This window comes from Carassius carassius, chromosome 40 (genome assembly GCF_963082965.1).
Source record: "Carassius carassius chromosome 40, fCarCar2.1, whole genome shotgun sequence".
Classification (NCBI taxonomy): domain Eukaryota; kingdom Metazoa; phylum Chordata; class Actinopteri; order Cypriniformes; family Cyprinidae; genus Carassius; species Carassius carassius.
Genome location: NC_081794.1, coordinates 1,906,623 through 1,929,000, shown reverse-complemented (window position 1 = coordinate 1,929,000; position 22,378 = coordinate 1,906,623). Strand labels below are relative to the sequence as shown.

At 38.2% G+C, this 22,378-nt stretch overlaps 1 protein-coding gene across 1 annotated transcript in view; it reads left to right on the top strand.

Annotated features, from left to right (window-relative positions):
• LOC132121921 (ras-related protein Rab-26) overlaps positions 1 to 22,378 on the top strand; it is a 92,826-nt gene that overhangs the window by 19,567 nt on the left and 50,881 nt on the right. Inside the window, exon 3 of the mRNA XM_059531660.1 lies at positions 14,389 to 14,430. Coding sequence (XP_059387643.1) covers positions 14,389 to 14,430 — 42 coding nt within the window. The remainder of the gene's footprint in view (positions 1 to 14,388; positions 14,431 to 22,378) is intronic.

Below are 22,378 nucleotides of genomic sequence, written 5' to 3'. Positions count from 1 at the left end.
ACTCATGAGTTTCAGTCTGACACAGTTATCCACCTCTGTGATTGATAACAGGGGCGTTGCTAGGGTCTTGATACATTGGGGGCTTAGCCCAGACCCCCCCATCAACCCCCCCCCCCCCGCGCTTTTGGTAACTTGGAAGCGTTGAGCATTAAACACTTCTTTTACAGCATTCAGGTGCATTTTTTGTAGCATTTTAAATGATAGGTAAAAAGATAGAATGCTTTATTTGTAGAACTGTAACAGCTATTCACTGAAACACAAATAAATAATACATGAATATTCAAAAAATGAATATAAAACTATATATATACTGTGTATATCTTATCTTTCTATATTTATCTATATCTATTTATCTATCTATCTATACACACACACACACACACACACATAAATCACTCCAACAGTCTGCTTGTATAAGTCTGGAAAAGGAACTATAGACAGTGCAGGTCCAGTAAAGAGGCCATTCAACAGAAAGTAAACACAGGCACTCTGTATAGGTGTCATAAACATAAAAATCACTCGCGCCTGACGCGCTATTCGCATCCGGTGTGAACGCACCATAGTCACCTGACTTAAAGTTCAATGATAGGAATGAAACAATGAATGAGTTGTTGTTAATTCTCCATTTTCACTGTATGTTTCATTAAAAAAACGGCAGCAAAACAGCGATTAAAAGCCGTTTAGCTCACGTCTCGCGAGATGAGAAAAGTGACATCGGTTGCTGTAGCCTATCAGACAGAAAAGTTGATGCTAGCGATGTTAGGATTTCCTAACCTGAAATAAAAAGAATGAAGCAAGATATGATTCCTAAAGTTATTTAGTATTTGCTTCGGTAATACCAATTGGGGAAAATCCTATCTTAGACTCTTTCTGTAACACGGCCCCTGGTATTCTAGCTAGCTATCCATCTGAGGGGAATAAATTTACACATTGTGTTTCAATCGCCAAATCAGATGTATAGGCTACTTCATCTACATTCTTCACGAGAAACGGATTATGGCTCACAAAATGGATTAGTTATAGGCGAAATAGTAAGGTCCCACGTACTTTATATATACAGTACATGTTGTTCTGCATTAATACCACAGTAAGTACAGGGCTATGTACGTTAGACCAGGGTTTGCTAAAGAGCCTTCACCGACCTGAGCTTAATGATGAGGGAACGGCGCCAGTAGATAACTCTTCTTGCCTCCTTATTTTACTTTTTAAAAAGTGTCTAATGTCCATAGCTACCACCAGAAGCCACAAACAACAATGACAGTAAAGCCCAAAGCTCTTTCTCCTCAGGCGCGCACTCTAAGCTGTAACCATAGTAACTTTGATCTGCTTGAACACATTTTAATCGTCTTTAATACATGATTGATTCCGAAGGATAGATTAAAAGACCCGGTCATTTTTTTTAAATAAATACAAATTATTAAAAAAAAATTATAATAATGATCAATAAATAAAAATTTTTGAGATCCGGGGCTATAAAAAAAAACATCCGGGGCTGAAGCCCCGAATGCCCATGTCTAACGACGCGCCTGATTGATAAGATAAACTCATCCTGATTGTTGACTGTTTTGAAACAATCCGATGCTAGCAAAACGATAAAACATGCTAGCAATGTGCTTAATCATACTAGCAATATACTAAATCATGCTAAATAATGCTAGCGACATGCTGTAAACATGCTAAAATGTGTTGCAACATTAAAACAAGACATACTGATAGAAGTCGGCGTTGAATTGTGTTTACTAGATTGTTGTTGCCTACTTTCAGATTGTATGTTATTTCTTGGATCTCTTAATGAAACACAAACAGAGTACATTTCACACTCAGCTATACATAAACGGACTGCAAACTCTTTAATCATGCTAGCAACATGTTAAAACATGCTAATGTGTTGAATCATGCTAGCAACATGATAAATAATGCTAGCAAACAGGCTAAAAAAGCTAAACCATGATCGCAAAATGCTGAAATGTGTTAACAACATGTTCAAACATGATAGCAACGTGCTGATTCATATAAGCAGCATGCTAAACATGTTAAAACAAGCTATCATTTTAAATTGTTCTAGCAACATGTAAAGTAATGATGGTAAAACATGCCAACAATATGTCAAGTCATATTAATAACCTGTTAAAATGTGTTAGCAACATGTTAAACATGGGAGGTTTGTCATTTAACATGCATGTGTTTATTATCTGTGTTTTCTGGCTTGTTGAGACAAATCTTTCAGACTGGACTCTATGATAAAACACAGAGGAACGGAGAATGTTTCACACTCAGTTATAGCAGAATAAGCTGACTGCAAATTGTTTAATGCATGCATGTCAGTCCATTAACTCACAAATGCCATGAGAGTTAATTACTGCGCACTCGCTCTTCCTGTTTCATAGACAGGGACAAATACAGCGAATATTTGCCTTGATACACATAATTATCTTTTATTATATATATATATATATATATATATAATTATAATTTAAGGGAAATGTTTAATTACTCAGAGTTGCGACATACCCCACGACCAAATGTAATGACTGAGGCAATTTTCAGTCCGTTAACGAGAAATGCTTCCAGTGCTGTTGAGGCTAATGAGAAAGTGTAATCACTGCATGGTTCACTTCAGTGCTCTGCCTTCTGGAAAACCTAGTATTATAGATTGGGCTGAATATATGTTTAAAATGAAAGTGCACAGACGGTGTCCTACTTTAGGATTACATATTTTGCAGGTATTATGCTCATTGTTTTATTTTGCTGGTTTTAGTTATTTATTTATATATTTATGTATTTTATTGCTGACCCTCCCCCACACATACACACAAAAAAAAATATTATATATTTATTTAATGTATATATTTATTTTATTTGTTTAGTTTGTTTTTAATAAATATTTTATTTATTTATGTTTAAAATATTTTAAGACTGTTTTTACTTAAAACTGAAAAGTGTTATTGTTTTGTTAACAGTTTTATTTCAGTATGATTAAAATGTATATTTTATAAATATATGATATATGCAATTATTAACATATTATTAATTTTATACACTACATATTTTATTTACATGTAAAGTATTAAAATGCATGTAATTATTGTAGCTAATTGGGGTTAATAATATGAAAAAAGTACTAAAACAAATTTTAATTTAAATATTTTTTTAAATATGAAATTTTTTACAATCATTTTGTATCATATATTTTTTTCTTCAATGTATGTTAAGTTTACAGATAATATTAGAAATTATATAGCTGTAATATATATCTCTAAATTCACAATAAAATGGCTAATTAATTCAAAATATCACTGAAAGGTTTGTAATTTTCAAAGCATCAATATGATATCCTTAATATTAAGCCCTGCTTATGCAGAGCCTAGCAGTGAGCCTCATGTTTGTCTTCAGGCGCGTCATTTCATCAATCATTTAAGGTCTGCTGAAAAGGTCAATTACACTGTTTTGTGCACGATTAAGCAAACAGCACAGAAACAGATAGCTTCAGAGGTTCACAATGTATCCTTAATACATTCAGCAGCTAAATTAATTATTATTTTAATTGCACATAAAGCAGGAAATCTGGAAATATGTGGTGGAGGCGTTCGCTCAGCTCTTCTGGAGTTTGTTGCAGACGAGTGCGGATGAATATTCATGAGAAGTTGCTTTGTCAGGTTTTGAGAGTTTGAGTGACAGCTGGCCCTGCCCAGCAGCTTTTCTGGATTTTTGCATTTGCTGGTGATGAATATTAATAAGCACCTGTCAGCGTCCGAACGCAGCAGGTCGTTAGGGTCGATTATAAGAGTGTCTGTTCACACAGCTCTTACTGCAGTGACCTGAAACACCTTTACCACACACACCTGCCACCCAAAACAACTTGACCACACTAGTTTTATTTATTTATTTCTTTGCTGGCAGTAATTTACTTTTGTTCACCACAGAAACTTACATTTTAATGACTATTGTAAGTTTGTATTATCGTACTATTATTTTGTAATGTATTATGTTTATTTGTAATACTTTTAATTTTTTTTATTATTATTATTTGTGTGTGTGTGTATAAAATAAATTACTTTAAAAATAGGTTTAATGAAAAAGAATTTTGTATTATAATTTATGTATTATTATAAAGTACTATACTGTAAATTTTAAATGATTATTGACCCCATATGAAATTTATCAGTATTTTACATGATTTTTATTTATTTATTATTAATTGATCATATGTCTGGAAATCACAAATCTAAAATGCTCTGATATTTTCAGTAAAATTTATGAATTAATACTTTTTAATTACAACATTTTTCAATCAGCTTTAATCAGAGTGTCTTTATTAAATAGTGACATTCTATGTATTTATGTAGTTATACAATTTTGTAGATAATTCTAAAAATTCTTAAATATTCTCTGATATATATATATATATAAATAGAGAGAGAGAGCAAGAGAGACAAAAATCTAAGAATCAGAAAATACTATTAGCATCTTAATTATATTAAAATATTACAGACAAATAATTTAGTGAAACATCCGAAGACATTATGGTAATGTGTTTTTTTATGGAAATGTATAATGCATATGTGTGGAAGACTGTCCCTCTCGCTGTGTTTGTCTGTGTCAGTCAGGCATCTGTTCATCTTCTCAGGCTGAGCTTTGAAGGATCTCGGGTGAAGCTCAGATCAGAGAGCCGTCCTCTCGTTTAGACTCTGCCAAACCAATGTGACTCAACAGATGAGCAGGATATGCTGGAGACTTAAGAAAAACTGGAACAAAGCACTTAACCCATTAATGCTCATCTCAATCTCCATGAGTCAAATGTATGTACATATGACATTAATAGATTAAAATAAATAAACAAATAAACGCAGTAAAAAAGAAGACTGAAGACTGGAATAAAGTCCTCTGAAAATTCAGATTTACCATTACAGAAAAAAATTTAATTAATTCAAATTGAAAATATTTGAACTAAATATTAGTTTTTAAAATATTTTATAAAATAAATGCAGCCTTGGTAAATATAAGAGAATTTAAAAACCTTACTGAAGATTAAAACCCATGCATTATTTTGAGTGCTAAAAAAAATGAATTGAATTAATTTTTTACCAACTCTGTTTTAAACCTGAGATTAAAATGAAAACCATTAAAATGCAATCACACGCTCATGAGTCTCAAAACCAGTGTAATGACATGCTCTTATGGAAATTTAATGGGCAAATGAAAAGCACATTACATGCATCGCGATATTCATGATGTTGCTTAAATTTGTATTACCAGCAAATTGTTATGAATATTAAATATTTATAATCCAGCCCTAATAGTCTTCCAAAAACAGAGTGAGATTGATATTGCTTCAGAAAATTTACTTGACTTCAAGTTTAAATGAACTAAAGGCTGGACTAATAACGAGAAACCTGAAGGAAGAAAGACCAGAAATGCTGAAAAAATGGCTGTGATTGTTGCATGAGAGAAAGAAGTGAAATTACAACTTGAGCTTTCAGAGTTTGAGACTAATTATCACTTCATTCTTCAAAGAGGAGCTTTAAACCTGCTCGAGAGAGAGAGAGATGCAAGACTGGGTTATTACAGGCAACTAAACCATGAAAATGTTTTGTTACTTGAATTAAAGTAAATGTTAACTAAAATGGAATAAAATATTAAAAAGATTATTTTAAAATATATTAAATTTATTTTATTTCAGCTAATTGGCATGGGATTTTTTTTTGTTTTCATTTAGTTTAATTTGAATAAATAAATAAATCTTAAACTATAGACATATTTAAAATAAAATCAAAATTATTTTGTTTTATTGAATTTTAATGAAAATGCCAAAAGCACAACAAAATAAATAAACCTGAACTAAAATCAAAATAAAAACAGAAGATATAAAATAGAAGCTAATTTAAAATATTCATAATCATAATAGTATATTAACAATACTGAAATAGCACTGCTACAATAAATATATATATATACATTTTCAGCTAGTTGCTGAGGTAACTTTTTTCGTTTAGTTTTACTTGCAATAAAATAACTAAAACTAAAAGATAAAATTAATCAATACTATATTTAAAAAAAAAAATTACTATTTAATTATTTAAAAAAAACTAAAAACTAAAAAAATTGACAAACACTAAAAAATGGCAAAAAAATATAATTAAATTTAGCATGAAAGCAGAATGTCAAGTGATGAGTGATAGCACCCTGTCGTGAGGCCAGCACGAGTGAGGGCCTATAGCTGACTCAGAATACACTGGGTAGCATATTCCAGCTGGACGTATGCTAGCAGGCTGCCTGCTCAAGGAGGACTTACAAAGGCAGTTTTCAATGATAAAAACTTTAGCTCTACTGAGAGCAAGGGTTCGAAGGGAGCATTCTGCAGTGCCGATAGAACCACTGCGAGGTCCCAGGATGTAACATGCTGAGGGTGCGAGGCGGACTCAGCCTCCTAGCCCCTCTCAGGAACCTGATGATCAGATCATGCTTCCTATCAACTTACTATCAACAGGGTCATAGTGAGCCAAAATGGCAGCCACATAGACCTTCAGGGTGGAAAGAGACAGCCTTCTTTCCAACCCTTCCTGAAGAAAGGAAAGCACTGACCCGATCGAGCATCTCCCGGGGTCTTCACGATGTGAAGAACACCAAGTGACGAAGAGGGTCTACTTCAAAGCATAGGCATGTCTGGTAGACAAGGCTCTAGCTGAAGTGATGGTAACTACCTCCTGAGGTGGCAAGGTACCTATACCTTCCGTGACCCGTCTAGAACCCACACATGTAGGTTCCAAAGATTGGGACGCGGGTGCCAGAGGGTGCCCCGTTTCTGAGAAAGAAGGTCTTTCCTTAGAGTAACTGGCCAGGGAGGGGCTGTCGCGAGGAGTACAAGTTCAGGGAACCAGGTCCGGCTGGGCCAATATGGAGCAACCATGAGGACCTGCTTCTCGTCCTTCCTGATCTTGCACAACGACTGGGGGAAACGCATACTTGCGCAGGCCCAGCGGCCAGCTGTGCACCAGAGCGTTCGTTCCAAGGGTGCCCTCGGTCAGGGAGTAAAACAACTGGCAGTGGGAATTTTCGCTGTACGCTACGGTCATCATGTTGTCTGTATGGACCAGAACGTGCTTGTCCTTCAGCAGGGCCTTGAAGCGGTGCAGAGCAAGCCATACTGCTAGGAACTCGAGGCAATTGACATGCCACTGAAGTCAGGGTCCTGTCCAGGAACCTGACGCAGCATGCCCATTGCACATGGCACCCCAGCCCATGGCAGAGGCATCTGTTGATACCACAACATGTTTTGACACAGGTTCTAGGGGAACACCAGCCTGTAGAAATGAGAGGTCCAACCAAGGGGTGAAGGTTCGGAGGCAGGCCGGAGTGACGGTCACTTGGAGCGTGCCCTGTTGCCATGCCCATCTCGGGACTCGGTCATGAAGCCAGTGCTGAAGCGGTCTCATATGGAGCAAGCCGAGCGGTATGAATGCCGCTGTGGATGCCATATGCCCCAGAATTCTCTGAAACAGTTTCAGTGGAACCGCTCTCTTGTCCTCGAATTGTCTCAGGCAATTCAACAGTGACTGTGCGCGCTCGTTCATAAGCTGCACAAACATGGCGACCGAGTCTATTTCCATACAGAGAAAAGAGATCCTCTGCACAGGGGAGAGTTTGCTCTTTTCCCAGTTGACCCGAAGTTCCAGACAAGCGAGGCGTCTGAGCGCCAGATCCCTGTGCTCACACAACCGCACTCGAGAGTTGAGCTAGAATCAGCCAGTCATCGAGGTAGTTGAGGATACGGAAACCTCGTTCCCTGAGAGGAGCCAGGGCTCCTTCCACGACCTTCGTAAAGATACGGGGAGACAGGGCCAACCTGAATGGGAAAACCCTGTACTAAAATGCCTGCCCCTTGAAAGCAAACCGAAGAAACGGTCTGTGACGAGGAAGAATGTAGACATGAAAGAATGCATCCTTCAGGTCGATTGCTGCAAACCAATCCAACGGACGAATGCATTAAAAAACGCTTGGGCGTTAGCATCTTAAACGGAAGTCTGTAAAGAGCTCGGTTCAAGGCACGCAAGTCCAGGATTGGCCGTAACCCACCTGTTTTCTTGGGTACTATGAAGTAGGGGCTGTAAAAGCCGGACTTCATGTCGGCTGGAGGGACCGGCTCTATTATGCCCTTTGCCAGCATGGTCGCGACCTCCACGCACATGACAGGAGCATCCTTGCCCACCATCAACGCTTGAACACCCCGAAACCTGGGGGGATGCCTGGCGAACTGAATCGCTTAGGCAAGCCTGATCGTTTGGATGAGCCAGCAGGATGGCCTGGAGAGCTCTAGCCAGGCTCCCAGAAACTGATCCAGTGGGGTCAAGGGAACTACAGGTGTACCCACAGTGGGGCAGCGAGGTGGAACAGACAGCCCCTGCATGGGAGGCACAGCGTCCCTTAGCGGGGCAGAGTGCGAGCACTAATCTGATTCCAAGTAGCAAAGAGGGCATGAGAAGGCAATGCGTTCTCGAGCCGGCTCTGCATGGAAACTGGCAAGAGGAGAGGGGAACGAGAGTGGCGAGGAAGCACATCGCCAACTGTCGTCCATGGCCTCTTTGGACCTGGAGGTAGAGGAAACAGCTCTTTTTGTGGAGGTTTGGGTACCACTGGCCCAGTGGAACAAATAGAAAATGAAAACAAAGGATTCTCCGCCGGCCCTCCTCCGTGGGAAGGAGTGGTCCTGCCACCATCTCCTGACAAGCTGACATCCCCAACTCCGGGTCGCCCATCTCAGGAATGCCACTTGGCCTGACGCCTTGCTGCGCCACCCTTCTGTGGCAATCTCCTCACTGCGGCCTGAGTGAAGGCTGCTGCTGTGGCCGAGCGGGAGTGGAGCAGACCGCAGGGGGCGCCCTCAGCGAAAAGCAGGATGAGGTAGCTGCACCGGCAGCAGTGTGGAGGCAGCAGCAGGCCGCCAGGGCATGATGTGTTTGATGGCCTCAGACAGGCAGAGAACTGCTGGGCAAATTTCTCCACCGCTTCGCCCAAGAGGCCAGCCTGGGAGACTGGGGAGTTGAGGAGCTCAGTCCGATCAGGCTCCCTAATGTGTGCCAAGTTTAGCCATTGGTGGCCATCACCTGACCCAAGGAGCGCAGTAACTTTCGTCGCCCGGAGAGCGAGGTCGGTAGCAGTGCGTGCCTCCTGCAAAACCCCTGGGTCGATCAACATTAGGTCTTCTTCCCGAACCCCGAATGAGATGTCAGTAGCCTGAGAGGGTCCAGCAAACCCATCCGGAAACTCAACCGGCTGCGGCGTTTGTGAGGGGGGTGTGGCCCGAGGAGGTTGGCTCGTCGGGGAAGCCCACACGGTAACCCTCAGATGACCCTGGCCACCAGCCCGAAGTAGCTGTCTTATGAGAACAGGAGCTAGAATGGGGAGTGGCAGAGGGGACTCTATACCTTTTAAGGTAATCGAGTCTCGATCTTAACGCCGAGATGGTCATGTCCCCGTAATGAGAACATTAGTCATCCACAAACGCAGTCTCAGCGTGCTGGAAGCCCAGACACGTGACACAACGAACGTTGCCATCACGAGGAGCGATATATCGACTGCACCCAGAAACACACGGGCGAAATGACATCTTTAAAAATACTCAAACTCAACCCGTTCACTCTTTTAGAAATGGAAAAAGCTTTTTCAGTGGTGCTGAAGCACTCAGGGGAACGCGGGAGCTGAATGCAGGAAACCCAGACGAACCGCTGAATCGCACCGTCACACCAACACCAGCTGACTCGCGTGTAAAAACTCTGATGAAGACAGCAAGCAATGTGCTCGGCTCCAAAGTGCGAGTCAATGCGAGTTGCTTGCGCTTCTCCTTATATACGTGCACAGTGGGGCGGAGCTCGCGATGCAAATTCCGCAGACCAAGGTACTCTGTGTACCATTGACTCGTTTTGTTACCACTCGAAGGTGATTGGGCTCTCAGGCGAGATCCCCATTCGTCAGTCTATTTCTGACGTAACGTAGAACATGACCAACTGAAAAGGAAATGAGTGATACTCTTATTACTCTCCTGCATGCAAGAGTCAAATTATGAGAAAGAATCCTTTCACTGACCCTGCTGTATGAGCTATACAGTGAAATGTGTGCGTATGAGGTCTGGTGTTTCTGAAATCTATGATGGCTGGAGAAAAGCTGCATAAATTGTGTGTATGTGTGTGTCTGCCGCTGGGAAGCCCAGGTGTCTGCTGGTAATTAAATCAGGATAGTGTTGAGCTGCTCTCTGCCTCCTGCAGCTGTAATGTCAGATTGACGTGTGATGCTCATCCTTAGCGTCTCGTGTGTGCTTCACCAGAGTCAACATCATCCTGGACCTACAACATATCAGAAGAAAAGCCCTGGCAAAATATGATTTTCCATTTCTTGAACTGAAAATAATTTGTGCATTTTTAACCTGGTTTTGTAGAAGACTTTAATATAATTTAAATTAACAGGAAGAATGTGTTGAAATGACTTTGCTGGAAACATTTTTCACTCAGAAATTGCTTAAGAAACTGCAAGTAACACACTGAATTGAACATAAAATAGAAACATTTAAATGGTGTTTTCTTGTAAAACATAATCCGATAATCTTTGGAACTTCAAAAAAAAAAAAAGAAAAAAAAAAGAAATATATATATATTTTGTGTGTGTGTGTGTGTGTGTGTGTTTGTTTGTGTATGTGTATACACACATTTGCAAAAAGTGAAAAAGTATTAAATGTACTCTAAACAAAAACAAAACATATAACTTGTTTTTTTTTTCATTATTTTACATCAATATAATGAAACCAACATGAGATTCAGCACGATTTTTAAATTAAAATTAATTGAAAAAAATATTAATTGAAATGACTAAAAAAGGTTGTAGAAACGCACTGAATTGAACATAAAATTTTTAACAACTGAAATAATATTTTGTTGTAAAATATAGTAATCTGTGTATTGTTTGCAACTTTGAAAAGCAGTGTACAACCATATGATTAGAATAAATAAAAAAAAGAAAAGATAAAAGTCATACCTCAAAATAATTTAAACATTTTCAGCTGTTTTTAAATGAACTTTAAAATATGAGTTGAAATTATAGCCAGTTTAAATATACTTAAAAATGTAAAACTGTAGCTGAACTGAAGTTTTAGAGCGGGATATTTCTGCAGTGTAAGGTCACTTGGCATTTCTGATTATATAAGGCTTTTTATGTCTGAGTGAGTCTAATCCTTTACCCTGAACAGACTCATTATCATTATATGTGGAGCATTTAAATATATTATCAAGACCTCTTCATTTAATGGATTTTATCACCTTTATAAAGATTAACATTATTGTGCTGTGGATAATGGACTATTGAATATAATTCAGTGAGATTAATCATTTATATGAGAGTTTCTCTTTTTTTCTAATATATGATATATATGAATAATTTAGTTTTATTATTTAGTTAGAAAAATTGTAGGCAAAACAGTCTTATTTTAGTATTACTGAGATACTATTGTTTTTTTAAAGTTTTTAATTATATATATATATTTTTTTTTTAAGTTGCACTTTTGTCATTTTTATTAGTTATTGTTGCTTTAAATATGTCTATATAGTTTTTATTATTTTCAGCTATATTTTAGTACATCAAGTTAAATTAAATGAAAATGAGAAATGTTGCCTTGAAAAATATCTGAAATAAAATAAGTTTTTATATTTTATTTAATTTTATTTTGTTTAAGAGTTATTTTATTTGGAATACCAAAAATATTAGTATGGTTTTAGTTTTAGTTAACTATACTATAATAACCCTGAGGCAAAATTTTATATATTCATTAAAAAACTAATTTAGTTTTATGTAATTTTATTGGTTTTAGTCATAACATAAATGAAATATAGTTTTGCCTTAATGTCTAAATGTTAATTAATTGTTTTATTTACAAAATGATATGTTTCATTTTAATATACATTAATGCATGAATGTAGTACTTCTACATAAATGTACTATATAATTTTAATATTGGATGTTTATTGATATCTTTCTTGGCCATAACATGAAAATAATTGTTGTTTTATCATATTAGCCAGAATTGTGATAATGTTACATTTATGGTACAAAAATGTTACAAAGTTTCTATTGTAATTCTGTGTCTATCATAAATTATGATTTTTTACTCCTGTGTCATGCATCATTTTGCTGTACACACACACACACACACACACACACACACACACACACACACACACACACACACACACACACACACACACACACACACACACAGATAAGAAATTAATAAATTAAATAATTAGATTTAAATTGTATAGGCATACTTTTGGGTGTAAATAGTAGGTTGTGTCATTTTAATTTATATATAAATATGTATAATTTATGTAGACAAAATAGTATATAGTATATTAAACATGTAATTTGAATGTATTATATATAATCTTTATTATTATAATTGTATTATTATCGTATTTCTATGTTGTTTATATATTAATATAATTTATTATGACAAAACATTTATTATTAATTTAATTTAATTTAATTTAATTTAATTTAATTTAATTTAATTTAATTTAATTTAATTTAATTTAATTTAATTTAATTTAATTTAATTTAATTTAATTTAATTTAATTTTTTAGGCAGTTTTTTTTTTCTTTTTTTACTGTTCTACAGTTTTGTATAAGACTTTGCGTAGTGCCTCCTCTCTTAACCATGTTAAATCACTGTAATGTGCTCTCACATCTGTCATGTTTGTTCCTGAATTAAAGCTTCTCTGTGTGTGCTGTGAGTTTCTGCTCAGTGTGACTGCAGGTTTATTATGATGCATCACCAGCAACTACCGTCATATTCTGATGCAGTGACAGCTGTACTGACCCGAGTCCTGACGCTTTAGCAGAGAAGCACCAAAACTGAGCTTTTTTAGGAAAGTGTCACACCTTGCAATCGAGTGTGTGAGGCGGTCTGATGTCAAAACATGCCTGAAGATGACAGCGCTGTTGTTTTTAATGGTTTTAGCACTACTCAAGCAGAAAAACCTGTCGTCCTACAACAGAGGAAGATACAGTACATCCAAGAGAGAACATAAAACAGACCTGCCATGACTTTATCAGCCAATGAGTCAGTAAACTGCTGACAGCAAACAACTCTTCATGTGTGTGTGCAGTCTTGGTGTGTGATCAAACATGCTGCTGTTCATTTTCTCACTCATCATTAGGTGTGACAGTAATGTTTTAATGAGAGCATGTAGTATTCACACTCATTAGGATGTGCATCCGCTTAGATTAAGATCAGCTCCCAGAAAACCTATAAAAAGACCTTTACTCAATTAAAGTGTGACAGGAGCAAATGATGACCATCATGGAGGCACTTTTCCACAGGTTTTGTTGCTAGAAAGATGCTAGTAAGAGAAATCCATAGGTTTCTATAATGCTCATTAACGATGCAACAACTAATGCATAAACTGATCATTAAAATAAATGCCACCAAATTATATAATTGATTAGTTGAGTCTTCTGCAGTGTGCACTGCATTGGAAAATCTGTCTGAGAATGTAAAGTAAACTGTGATCTTATTCAAAAACTAATTTCTAAGAAAGGAAAAGCTTTACTGCTTATCTTCATTTTCATTTTGTAAACAACACATCCAAAAATAAGTGTGTGATAAAATATATGTCATTGTTAAACAAATAATGATGTTTTTTTTGTTTTGGTTGTTGTTGAGGTTTACATTTAGGTTTTAAAGTAGCTATACTGTACATGCAACTTAATATCCTATACTGTATATAACATATGGAATAAACATTTTAATGAACAGTTACTGTAATTGGATTTGTTTATATCTAATAAAACATTTACTTAATGCATTTATTTGATCAAAAATACAGTACAAACTGTTTCTTAGATTCATATTACTGTTGAAGCCAGTTTTTACTGCTACAGATTTTTGTGGAAACTAATATATATTAAATTTTTCAGGATTCTTCAACGAAAAATAGTTCAAAAGAACAACATTTAGTAGAATTTTTTTGTAATGTTATAAATATCTTTACTGTCACTTTTGGCCAATTTAATGTGTAAATATTAATAAAACGAACACTCATATATACTGCTCAGTGCTCACAGAAGTAAAGAGCTATTTTTGGACTTTCATATTGAAGCCGAACAGAGCTGTGTAACGTGGCAGTGGCATCTCTGGAGACTTAATAAAAGTTCAAAGTCAGAAGCGCCACATTCTCTTCTGACATCTCATCTTCAAAGCGTGATGGATCTGCGGTGCTTTCCAGGAAAGTAGGGCCGCTTGTGCTCAGTGACCCAAAGTTAAAGAGTAATGAGACATCAGCAGGGATCTGTTCAAATCCATGACTTGCAAGACTGATCTTTCTTTCCTCTTCTGTTTTATTGCAGAATAAGGTGCTGAACATCGATGGTGTGAGAGTTAAACTACAGGTGAGCAGCATTTTTTGCATGCACATTTTTTTTAATGATAGCTTAAAGGAATAGTTTACCTAAAAATAAGCATTTGCCAAAAAAGTCCTCACATTCAAGGCCATCCAAAATCTGATGAGTATTTCTTCATTAGATTTGGAGAAATTTAGAGCTGATAAAAACATCACAATAATCCACAGCACTCCAGTCCATCAGTTAACATCTGGAGAAGACAAAAACTGTGTATTTGTAAGAAACTAATCCTTCAAGACGTAAAATACAAGTCCATAATAGCGCTCATCTACCATTTTAACATTTTATAAAGTACTGCGATTCATATTATGAATGAAATCAGATACTAATGCTCATACTTTTAATATAACAAGCTTTTAACCATCTGTCGGCATGTGCATCATCTCAATAAACTCTTGAGCAATTAGATGATTTAATTACCTCATTTCAAAGCAACTCCAATTATCTGTGCTGTTTTAAATACTAAGGTGCTACATCTGGATGTTCCCATGTTGCTTCGCTCCCTCTGGCTAATATTGACTACGTAAACAATGAACGTGCATCTCGAGGACCAGCTCTAATGAGAGTTTAACGAGGCTGTCATTAATCTTTAACGCTCCATTAGCAGCATGCCTCGCACTTACTGTAGTGAATGGAAACACACAGATTTGACTGCGTGTTTGATTTAACCAAACAGACAGCTTCATAACCCACTCACCTGCACGTATAATCAGAGAATAGCATTACAGTAGATAGTTTTTAAGGTCGTCAGTGTAATTATTGTGGACCGTTGAACAGGGTGAGCGGTTGATAGGTGAATTAAGGTTGACAGGGATTATTAAAGAACGCTGTGTCAGGTCAAATCTGCAAACATCACAAAGTGAAACGAATCTCCACAGTCCCCACAAGCTTATGTTGTGAATCTGTGTTTTCACACATCAAGATTGGGCTTCATTACTGTGCAGCATGCTTGAGTTTGAGACACAAAAGTTAGTTTATCTTTCTAAAAATGTATAAAACATCAACTTCGGAAAATATGTATAATATAGTGTCTTAGTTTATTGTCTTGACAAGTTTGGGTTTCTGAGATGCAGAAGCATAGACAGAGTCAATTACGCATTTTTATTCATAGGTTCACACTTCATATTGGCTTCAGAGACTCACCACTGTGTTGTTATTTTTATTTATTTAAAATGTAAAAAATTAACATTTAAATTTATGCATTTGGCAGACAGTACTGTCTGAAGTGATTTACATTGCATTCAAGGCATTCATTTCTATCAGTTTATGCATACCCTGGGGATTAAACCCATGACCTTTGTGTTGCTAGTGTTAAAAAAATATAGATTACAAAAGAGGGTTTTCACAGTGATGACATTAATGAGCTATTTTAAGTGAACTATTATTAATGAACTATTATGTGCTCACCCTCGGGCCATCCAAGATGTAGATGAGTTTGTTTCATCAACAGATTTGGAGAAATGTATTCCATCACTTGTTCAGCAATGGATGCTCTTCAGTGAATGGGTGCCGTCTGAATGAGAGTCCAAACAGCTGATAAAAACATCACAATAATCCACAGCACTTCAGTCCATCAGTTAATGTTTTAGAAGCCAAAAGCTGTGTTCGCAAGAAACAAATCCATCAAGACTTTAAAATATGAGTCCATAATCCATTAATATTTCCATTTATTTATTTGGCAGATGCTTTTATCTAAAGATGACCATAAGATATTTTACAAAACGGTAAAAGCGTGCATAAGAAGAGATAATGAATAATAAGTGAATCAGTTAGAAATTAGTTCATCAGGTGCTAGTGAAAAAGATGTGGCAGTGTCCCCGGGTTTGATCCCTCAGAATCTCAGATTAGGGCCATGAGGTTGAGAACGAGAAGCAATAGAAGAAATAAATTCTGCTTTGTTTACAGCAGACTGGCAGTTCCATAGACCAAATGATATAGGGAGCAAAGTAGTAGAGGACAGAGGGACAGGCCATAGATTATTAGGATTGGGCTGCCTCCAACATACAATGCATGCTTTCCGAGTGTTAGTAATAATAGTTTAGATCTGAAAGCACACGTTGAGTACAATTTTCTAAACAAGTACAGGTGCATCTCAATAAATTAGAATGTTGTGGAAAAGTTCATTTATTTCAGTAATTCAACTTAAATTGTGAAACTTGTGAATTAAATAAGTTCAATGCACACAGAAAATTTATTGGTAAACGGTTGCAGTGACTTTGGTTTCCAAAAAGCACAATGGACCAACACCAGCAGATGACATTGCACCCCAAATCATCACATACTGTGGATATTTAACACTGGACTTCAAGCAACTTGGGCTATGAGCTTCTCCACCCTTCCTCCAGACTCTAGGAGCTTGGTTTCCAAATAAAATACAAAACTTGCTTTGGGAAGTAACTTGCCACTGGGCAACAGTCCATTTCTTCTTCTCCTTAGCCCAGGTAAGATGCCTCTGATGTTGTCTGTGGTTCAGCAAATAGATCAGCATAGAGATCATTTTGAAGGCTCAGGAAACCTTTGCAGGTTAATATATTAAGATGCACCTATATATGAGAACAAGCTGTATAAAGAGTAAAGAAATGGAAGAAAAGCAATGCTTGTGTGCTTTGTCAATGTCCTTGCTCAGTGGAGTCTTGCAATGGTCTTTATACTCGTTAGTCTTCCCATGAGGAGGCTTCACACGAGGGCTGCCGTTGTGAACTAACCAATTTTATACTGGCCTGATTACTTGTTATTGAAGTCAGCTGGCCATGCCTTACTACTGAGCAAACCGAATCTGGAAAGTCACGCAATATGCACAAGAACAAATGCAAAAACTCTGTAATCAAAATAATGTTTCCTAGCAAAAACAACCGTGCTAAAATCTAATAAGAACAGAAAACAAAACACTTACAAATTGCTGTCCTCTTCTGCTGCTGAATTGCCTTTTCTAACAAGTGCTTGTAAACAGGTACTGTAAATAGGTATATTTACTGGCTTTGAACACGCCTTACTTATCACATAATTTTCCAGTTTCAGTTTGCTATGTATAAGAACAAACTCTATTAGAGCATGCTTCTACCACGGTAAACACAGTAATCAAAACAACGTTTCTTAGCAATGACAACAAATTTAACGAGAACAGAAAACAAAACACAAACTGCAGTCCACTTCTGCTGCTCGACTGCTTCTTCTAACAAGTTTATTGAAGATTGTGAGGGATTTGGCTGTCCGGATGGAGTTAGGTAGATAATTCCACCAACAGTGAAAGAAAACATTCTTGTGAGTGATTTTGTGCCTCTCTGCGATAGAACCACAGAACAGATTCTTGTTTAATGCAGGCTTCTGGAGGGGATGTCGACGCATAGGAGAGAGTGTAGTTAGGGCGTGCAAGCACCAATGACTTGAACTTCATGGGAGCCATGACTGGAAGCCAGTGCAGAGAAATGAGAAGCAGTGTGACATGGTCACACTCAATGGGATTATTGTTGATAAGCCCAGTTGGATGGTAAACTGGTGCTGTAATGATGGAGCGGCTGGAAATATGAGAAGCTCTGTCTTTGCCAGATTGAGCTGCAGGTGCTCTTCTTTCATCCTTGCTGAGACGTCCATCAGGTAGTCTGAGATCCGAGCAGGTAACATTGCATCATCTGTTTTAAAGGGATAGTTCACTCTCAAATTAAATTTTGATATGTTTTAGCTTACCTCAAGGACATCCAAGATGTAGGTTTCTTTGTTTTCTCAGTATTTCCCATTTTGATATTTTTTGGTCCAACCGTTCTTGTCTGTGACTCACATAATGGATGTCTATGGTCACCACCTCAAAGAGCATGCACAGAGGAGTCAAAATTAAACAATTCCCCATCATAAGTACACATTGATGACCTAATACAAGAAACGAGCGGTTTGTGTAAGAAAACGAACAGTATTTATATATTTTTTACCTTTTGTACACAACCACGTCCAACTGATCTGAGAGTTCGCGAGTGCTTCCTGATGTGACGTGCGCGCGCGCTCTGGCTTTAGTCTGCGCAACCGCGGAAAGCCCCGGATGTGATGTCTCGCGCATGCACATCACTCATTGTTTACCACACGCTACGCTTTCAATCTGCACTGTCTGAAATATAATGCAGTAATTGTAGTAAATTAATGTTTATAATGCACCCTATAATCGTTGCGTTTATAATAAAAATACAACACATTACTCACTCTATTGACAGCGTGCCATTGGGTCCCTCTGGCATTGGACGTCGCCTCCAGTTTATACGTGGCAAACTAAACACAACGTGCAAAACGCTGGGTCTCAACAGCGGAGAAAACTCAGGATCTTCAGTCAGGCAGGTGTGTGATGCGATACTGTTAATGTCCTCGTCGTCATCTTGTAGTTGTTCCATTCGTGACAACATATGCTCTCCACTTCTGTTGGCATCTCACAACACTTGCTACTAAAACACCACCAATTTTGAAGAGATCTCTGTCTCTGAGGCTTGAAGACGTGCTGTTGCAGCGGATCACTCCTGAGTACTTGGTCTGTGTATTCTGGTTCAAATAAATATGGTTGTGAAAAAAATTCAACGTTGTCTATGGATATATTGAAATCGTCTTCCATTGCAATTTCCTGTACATCTAAATATGTTTACATCTTCACAGTGAAAGGTAATACTTTCGAAATCTGTGTAAACCATAGGCAGTAAGTGTAAACAATGAGTGATGTACACGTGCGAGAGATCGCTTCCGGCGCTTTCCGCGCTTGCGCAGACTAAAGCCAGAGTGCACGCGTACGCCACATCGGGAAGCACTCGCGAACTCAGATCAGTTGGACGTGGTTGTGTACAAGAGGTAAAAACGATATAAATACTGTTCGTTTTCTTACACAATCCGCTCGTTTCTTGTATTAGGTCATCAATGTGTACTTACGATGGGGAATTGTTTAATTTTGACTCCTCTGTGCATGCTCTTTGAGGTGGTGACCATAGACATCCATTATGTGAGTCACAGACAAGAACGGTTGGACCTAAAAATATCAAAATGGGAAATACTGAGGAAACAGAGAAACCTACATCTTGGATGTCCTTGAGGTAAGCTAAAACATACAAAAATTTAATTTGAAAATGAACTATCCCTTTAAATAAAAGGTAGAGCTATGTGTTATCAGCAGTGGTAGGAGAAAACATGTTCCTGAATGATGGATCCCATTGATTTAGTGTATATAGAGAAGAGGAGGGGTCCAAGAACGGATCCCTGAGGAACCCCAGTGACCAGTTGATGTGATTTGGATACCTCTCCTCCCCAAGCCACACTGAAGGACCTGTGAGGTAAGATTTATACCAGTGGAGTGCAGTTCCAGTGATGTACATCGATGAGAGGGTGAACAGAAGGATTTGATGATTAACATTGTTGACGCAGGAGATAGATCTAGCAGAATGAGAACTGAAGATTGGCTTTTGCACTCCACAGCGCTTCAGTGACTGACAGCAAGGCGGTTTCATTTAAATGGACATTTTTAAATCCTCTGCAGTAATAACGCTTTCTCTGGAGATAAAGTTGTCTGGTCTAAATCGGGAAAGAAATCTGCAGAGATCAAGCACCATTTACAAGCCAAAACAGCTCTAAACAAATATGCGTGTGGATTTTGAGACAACAGATGAAAATGGGGTACTTTTTTCACTGGAGGAAGTGTTGTTATGGATTATGGACTCATGTTTTAGCTGGAAGCAATGGTTTGAAGTTAAAAACATCTTAATGATGGATTTGTTTATTGCAAATAGACAGTTTTTGGCTTCTCGAGATGTTAATTGATGGACTGGAGTGATGTGGATTACTGTGAAGTTTTTATCAACTGTTTGGACTCTCATTCTGAAATTTCTACATTTCTCCAAATCTGACGGGGAAGCAAACTCACCTATATCTGGGATAGCCTGAGAGTGAGCACATTTTCAGTAAATTAATTTAAATGAATATACGGTATGTGCATATAATAAATCACAGAGTAATGAATCTGTTTGTCACACAAAACTAATGCATGTCTTCAAAAGTCTTGGAACCATTTTTGATGTGTTTTTAATGCTTATTTGTATCTGTGTGTGTGCGCTTGTGTGTGTGCTCACGTTATCCCCCAGTCTTTGTTAATGTCTGGCAGTTGTGCTCATCAGCATTCATGTCTTCTTGCTCAGTTTCATCAGTGTGAAATAGTGTTGTCAAAAGACCCGGTACTTCGGTGTAGATTTGTCAATAACTGACACAATGCAGACTGGATTTAACCAAACGTGTTCCTCGTTTTATTTCCTTCTCCTTTTACCTTACACTCCTGCAACCCTGCACTCTGGTCCACCCCGACCACACCCACCTTCCCATGTAACACCACCCTTAAAGGGCTATAGCATTTATCAACTATGATATAACATGTATCAACACTACATCCCTTCCCTTAAGCTAACACTCACCAACTGAACATATGAATAAACAGTATAACATGTAACACTGTAATAACTGTGACGGGCATATTTAGCCAGTTAACGTGGGTTAGGATGGCTAACTCTCCCTGAACGAGTCACTACAGGTTGGGCAGTTTCAGCGACAACACCAGTGGCAGGTGCTTCGCTCTGAGATGGTAATACTGTAGATGACAAGGGGTTTGTAAGAGGTGACACTGGTGGAAGTGGCCTGTAATCATCTTCTGAACAATCAGTGGGCGCAGGCTCTTGAACACCGAGGAGCAGTTGGGCAGGTGATGGCAGGTCAGCGCGTGAAAGGTTACGCAGGTGGAGTAAAGCAGCCTGAATGTCACTGTGCTCTCTATGGCATTTCTCTAGCAGATGCTTGGCGGATCGCACTGCACGTTCTGCAAGCCTGTTGGATTGTGGGTAATATGGGCTACTCCGAATGTGCTCAAAGTCCCATGCACGTGCAAAACCAGAAAATTAGCTACATACAAACTGCCGTGCATTGTCTGTCATGAGCGTCTGAGGAATGCCATGGACGGCAAAGTGTCTCTTAAGTTTTGCAATTACAGTGACACTTCTCATGTCGGGTAGGTGGTCAAGCTCAAACCAACCAGAGAATGAGTCCACTAGAACCAAATGCATTTTTCCATGCCATTCAAATATGTCTGCCGCAGTTAACATCCAGGGAAGATCAGGAACATTGTGTGGTTGCATCGGTTTATGTGATTGATGGGGTCTAAGGGCGTTACAAGTAGCACAACGAGAGATTGCTCTCCCGATATCATCATGCATCGTGGGCCAGTACATTTTTTCTTTTGCCCTGCGTTTTGTGGCCGCCAGACCTGGATGGCCTTGATGTAGCTGAGTCACGTAGTAACTTTGTAGTGATGGTGGTATCAGTAGTCTCTGTCCTCGAAAAATCAGTCCATCTTCAACAACAAATTCCTCTCTCATGGAAAAGAATGGGAGGAGGTCATGTGAGGGCTCTTTGAAGGAGTTCGGCCAGCCATGCATTATCATGTTAACAAGTCTTTGGCATGTGGGATCAGATTTTACAACAGTTCGGAGTTCCTCTGTCCACTGTGATGAGAGAACTTGAAGTGTCATTACCTCTAGCAGGTCATCCGAAAGGGGAGGGTCAGTGGAGGGGAGATGAGCATGTGATAGGGCATCAGCGACAAAGAGTTCCTTGCCCCGTTTATAAATCACGTTGAGACTGTAACGTTGGAGCTTGAACTTAACGTTGGCATCCTGCAGCTCATGCCACGACCATTCCACATCCTGCTTCAACAGTTCACGTAGAGGGCCTGTAACATCACTATATTGTGGAATGAATTTCGATAAGTAGTTGGTCATACCAAGAAACCGTTGTAAGGCCTGTTTGTCCTCAGGTTTTGGCATTTGGCGAATAGCTGTGGTCTTGTCGGGGTCGGGTTTGACGCCATGAGCAGTCAGGAGATGGCCTATATAAGAAACTGAGGTTACACGAAATTTGCACTTGTCAGGGTTTAGTT